At 36.9% G+C, this 5,484-nt stretch overlaps 1 protein-coding gene across 1 annotated transcript in view; it reads left to right on the top strand.

Annotated features, from left to right (window-relative positions):
* The window catches only part of ABI3BP (ABI family, member 3 (NESH) binding protein), a 230,812-nt gene that overhangs the window by 171,114 nt on the left and 54,214 nt on the right, over positions 1-5,484 (top strand). Inside the window, exon 20 of the mRNA XM_012652849.1 lies at positions 1,112-1,186. Coding sequence (XP_012508303.1) covers positions 1,112-1,186 — 75 coding nt within the window. The remainder of the gene's footprint in view (positions 1-1,111; positions 1,187-5,484) is intronic.

Genomic DNA, 5,484 nt, shown 5'->3' with positions numbered 1-5,484 from the left:
CATAAACCATCAAAGTTATGGATGCTCCTAGTTTTTGCATGGACAAACAATGTGAAAATCCAGATATAGTTGGATTCTTTAGTGCCAAATTTTTTAAAGATCCTTGAGAAGTGAAAAAACTTTATAGTAGTAAAATTTTCCCATCATTTTGACATTTCACATTTGATTCTTACAGTGACATTTTTGTTAGGACAGGTGTATTATTTCCACCCAAAAAATGAGAAGCAAGTTAAAATCTGACCTACAGAACTGGGATATAGAGAGCCCAAGTATCTGGACCTATTGATAATGTGTGATCTTCAGCATTTAGTTCAAGTCTTGATTCTGGCACTTAATAACTGTGTAACCTCAGGCAAATAATGTCACCTGCCCATGGTTCTGTTTCCTCACCTTTAAAGTGTAGCTAATAATTCCTTCCTTCCAGCATTATGGAAAAAGTCAAAGGATATAAACCTTATAAGAGCCTTTTTGAAACTACAGAATACACTATAAATAAGTTAAGGGTTTTTTTCCTGGTGTCTATTACATCAGCACCTTGTTACTCCAAAGGAACAGTTGCGGAAAGCCAATTTTAGTTTGTGAACAAGTTCATTTGAAGGTTCCTTTGGGGCCTGAGAAGTGCAGAGGGAGTAGATGTGAACCCCTGCCTCCATTACCATTGTTCGCTTTCTCTCTGCTTTTGCCCCAGACGACTTAAAGCTTATCCATGCTTCCCAGCATTCTCCTCTGACTTCCCTGTCTTCACCTACTTCACCTGCATAGGAAGACATGAGGGTGGGCTTAAGGAGAAGTCAAGCAAACACATGCAGAAAATGAATGCATACTTGCATTCGTTTAATTGCTATCTCCTCTGAAATAAAGATTTCAAAAAAGTTCTTCATCCTACCCTGATGCTTTGTCAGATTTTGCATTGTTTCAGACTTAATTTTTCTAAAAATATCTGGAATTCTAACTGATCTATTTCTAGAGCTTAAGTTTAGTTTTCTAACTCCAGTGTGAGTAACGCTTTGTTTTAGCAGTGCTCAGGCTACGTGTTGTCATGCTTTGTGGGTTAAGCATGACTGGGAGGTGCTGAAACCAAATGACTCATCATCTGAGTTCTCTCTTTCAGTTCCTAAGAGGCCCCAGCGTGTCACTTCAAAACCAAAAACATCACCAAGTCCAGAAATGTTGTACCCCTCACCTGGTAAATGTTTTATTTCATGTTTAAGCCAAATGCATTCTACTGTCACACTCTGCTGCAGGGAAACATGAGAATTGATGGATGTGAGGTCAATATTTCACATATATTCAAATACTGTGTTGTATCATATGTGGTATTATTCAGAGGTTTCGTTAAGATTGTCCCTTTGCTCATGTAGTAAAGCTATTATTATTATCAAAAGGCACAGAATTATGCCAAGGGCAGAATGCCGTTCCTAGAACTGAAGGTCTCTCACTTACAAAAAAATAACCTGCCAATTCTAACTATGCTATGCTCAAATGTTTCTACAAACAAGAAGATAAAGAATTTGATTTTTCCACAAAAATGATTAAATGGTGTTTTAACAAATAGAAGCAATGAATGACATTTAGCCATTTACTTAGGTTCATAAATTTTACTATATCCAACACTGAGGTTTTTTCCCTGTCACATTCGACTTTACAAGTTTATGGAGCAATAGCTTGGGTTAAGGAATTTGTTTCACAAACAGTAGTAAAAAAAAAAAATGATTTCTTTAGTTATAAATCTGTTTCTGTCTATCATCTAAGAATGTCTTTTGTTCACTTATGTGGAAAGTAATCTCATACTTACAGGAATGCCCAGGGTTGGAACTGCAAGGAGCCAGACACTTCACTGGTCTTACCACGACTGCTATTTACACGAATTTTTCAAGAGGCCTTAGGAAGACTGTTAGTTGAACGTGAGAGTTCTCTCATAAACCAAACCAAGCTCGTTTTTAACTGGAGAATCTGGGAAATATTTTAAGTTCTTTCCTTTTCTTTTAAAGGTCCAATTATTATAAATTCCTAGATGCTCCTAAAGGCATATAGAACGTTCCCAGAACCAAAGGATTTCTAAGCTATCATTTGAAATGATGGCAATTTTGGAAGCAAGCCTGAATTCCCTTGCTATAATGTTTTCCAGATTGTGTAAGTGAAGGGTATTATTGTTGCCGTGGTGTAGTCAGGTTGCTGTTGGTGATGGTGGTAGGTTAGAGAGACGCTCCTTTGCCCTGAAGTCTAGAATTTCAGTTTATACCACTAAACACAACAGCCAATATTATAAATATAGAGTAAGAAAAAAAGCTGATCTTCCACTTGCAAAAGGTCAACTTATGTTCACTTGTGGAAAAAAATATAATAGAAATTAATTCACTAAAGACAACAGTAGACTTGAGTAATTTTACTTTATTTTTAATTATAAAAAGTAATATTGGTGCAATCTCATTATATCAGCATATCTAATCGTTAAGCTTTTTCTTCTTTTCTAATATTTAATATTTGCCTTAATCCCATCACCACCTTGTTTTTCACAGAAACTGACCTGTAAGCTTGAGCACTGAAATAACAGTACAACCACTCCCCCTAGTTGGTCATCCTCTACCAGCGCCCTAGCCTTACATATTCAGAGTTAGAATTCTGTCTCTAAGCCTAGTGTTGGCCCTGCCATTGTGATCAGTCCGCTCATCGCTCCTGTGATGCCCACAGGAATAATCAATCCTAAGGCAACTGTAATCAGATTTCAGTTTTCTTAGAAGTGCTCAAATGCTGGATTCTGTTGTGTGCAAACAGTTTTTGGATTGTATCTAGGCTCAGGTTTGCATCCTAATGAACCCAAGGCCTCATTTACCAGAACCTGTAGGTTTTACCTCAGAAAACACAGGGTAGGTTACATGTATATTTAATATGTATTGGTATTTTGGAGAAATAGACTCTTCTGTAAAAAGTCTAAATGTAAATTGTAGTGCTGAAATCAGGACAGAGTTATGTTTTATTATGATGTTTATCTCAAAATGTATTCTAAGAGAGACCAGAAGTAATAGACTTGGATTTCCAGACCTGTATTAACTAGAAAGTCAGTCTAGGGTTCACTGCACAGTTCTTCCATTCTATAGATTCCTAGACATATCTTCATGCAACGAGGCTTTAGAGAAAATCTTCCAGCCACTTGGTCAAATTATCTCCTACACTTAATGAAGAATCTCGAAAAACCGAGCCCATCCCCCAGAACTGGATTTCCTCCATATCTGCCTTGGAGGAATGATTTAGAATTCAGAGCAAAGGAATTGTCCTGACAGCAAACAAATGCTGTTTAGCTTGGAGTCCAAACACGAGGTACCTGGCTCCACAGAGCTCTGCCTGCCTTGCAGATTCATTTCTATACCAAGAGCTGTGTTGGCTTGTCATCCTTCTGGCCCCAGGCTTTTGGATAGATTTTAGTCATTGGAAGCAAACCAGGAAGAAAATCTCGATTTCAGCAAGCTATCCAAGTCCTCATGAATGTTCCTTCTGCGTATCTATCCCCTTATACTCATTTGTAGTCACACTTCAGCATTTTTGTAGTTAGTTTCATGTTTTAGTTAAATGCGGTTGGTTTGTTTGATTGTTTTTTGGTGAGCTAATTAAGAATGAGTGTTTAATTCTAAATATTTCCTAAAAATTGAGCTGTATTGTTTAAAATAATAAGTGAATTACAGTTATTAACGCAATCATTTGCTTGGATTACATACTTTAAAATGTTGCCAGATTTATATTAGGGAGAAGCCTGGACATGAACATTCACCTAATGAATGTGTTTTTTTTTCTGATGTAGTCTTAGAAGACAATACATTTAGAATTGAGCAAACCAAGATAACAATAATTAATAATTTCCCCCATTTTTATTTTTATCAAAATAGAAGTTGGAATGATCAGGGTAGAGAATTACCTCCTTAAGATCACACTGTTATGATTACCATTCTACAATGCTTCCTGATTATCATCATAATCTTCTAGACAATTTTACCATTTCTTCCTAAAGCTGCTTAGTTTTTCCCTGAGATTGTATTATATAGTTTTATTGTTAAAATTTTTCTTATTGATTTTCCTAGAGGTAAGATGTCTTCTCACATATGAGAATTAAAATCAGAAGTTATCAGCAGTTTGCTGATGTACCTGATGGCACGTTAAATATCAATACGCTTTTCTCCCCCAAGCTTTAGTGACTTAGCACCTTCATTTTTTCCCCTAAACTTCTTTAGGCTCATATGTGCCATGATATGACAAATTATTTCTTAAATTTTTAATATAGAATGTGTTTATTATAATAATGGCATAATAAGGCAGATTTTAATACTGCTTTACATCTCCCTGGAAAAGAATTAGAGACTTTTGGGAGAGGCCCATGTGGGTCTTTAAAATGCTGCTTAGCAAAGCACAATGCCGGTTCATGAGAAGCACACATCTTTTCCAGATCTGTGGCAAAAATGCACCAATGAATGTTCAATTCAGCAAATATTGATTGTCTTTTTTATGCCTGGTTCTGTGCTTAGTGCTATAAGGATAAAAAGAGGGATTAGATATAATCTCTACCATCCAACACAGTGCAGTGGAGGAAACAGGAATTCATATAAATTATTACAAAACAAGGCAAATCTTGGTGAAGTGAGATAGTGATATAAACAAAATACAATGAAATGACAGGGAAGCAATAAATTGTATGAATTCAAGAAGTCATCACCAAGGAAAAGAGATTTAAAATAGATTTTGAAAGATAAGTAGGCATGTAGCTATTGATGATTTATAAGGAAGCAAAGACACGGGGGTATGAAAAGTGGTCAGCATAGCTTAGAAGCAGCCTGTAATCAGAATGGTTACAGTGCCGGCCATGTGGGTGAGATTACTGGGAGATGAAGACTTAAAGTGGTTGAGGGCTTTTGCCACCATGCCAAGGACTTCAAAATTTTTCTACAGGCAATTAGGAGACATTAAAATTATGCGTTGTGTTTTTCTAATTATGGGGGTGATGCGATATAATTAGATCTGTATTTTAGAAAGATAGTTGTCATGTAAAAAAAAACATGGAATATTAGCTGGCAAGAAGAGATTGGTGGCAAGGAATCAGTTAGGAATTTCTCAACAGTCTATTATAGAAAGGCACATACGAGAATTAGAACTAATAGTGGTAGGAAGGGAAACAAAGGAATAATGCTGAAATTGATTTTGGAGGTGGAATTGCTAAGACCTGGAGAATGACTGAACGGTGTTATGGAGAGAAGGATGACACCATCATTCCTAACTTGGGCCAGTGGTAGGTGATGATGCCATTGACTATGACAGGGAACACAGGGAAGAATAAAGACTTGGGTTTGTACATACTAGGTTTGCAGAGCCAGTAGAACTTTCAGGTGGCAATAGCTTAAGTGGTGGTTGAAAATGTTTTTCTGGGCCGGGCGTGGTGGCTCACGCCTGTAATCCTAGCTCTCTGGGAGGCCGAGGCGGGCGGATTGTTTGAGCTCAGGA

The sequence above is a fragment of the Propithecus coquereli genome, unplaced genomic scaffold, assembly GCF_000956105.1.
Source record: "Propithecus coquereli isolate 6110/MARCELLA unplaced genomic scaffold, Pcoq_1.0 Scaffold40, whole genome shotgun sequence".
In the NCBI taxonomy this organism is placed as follows: Eukaryota; Metazoa; Chordata; class Mammalia; order Primates; family Indriidae; genus Propithecus; species Propithecus coquereli.
Note: the sequence above shows the minus strand (reverse complement) of the source record. Positions and strands in the feature narration are given on the sequence as shown.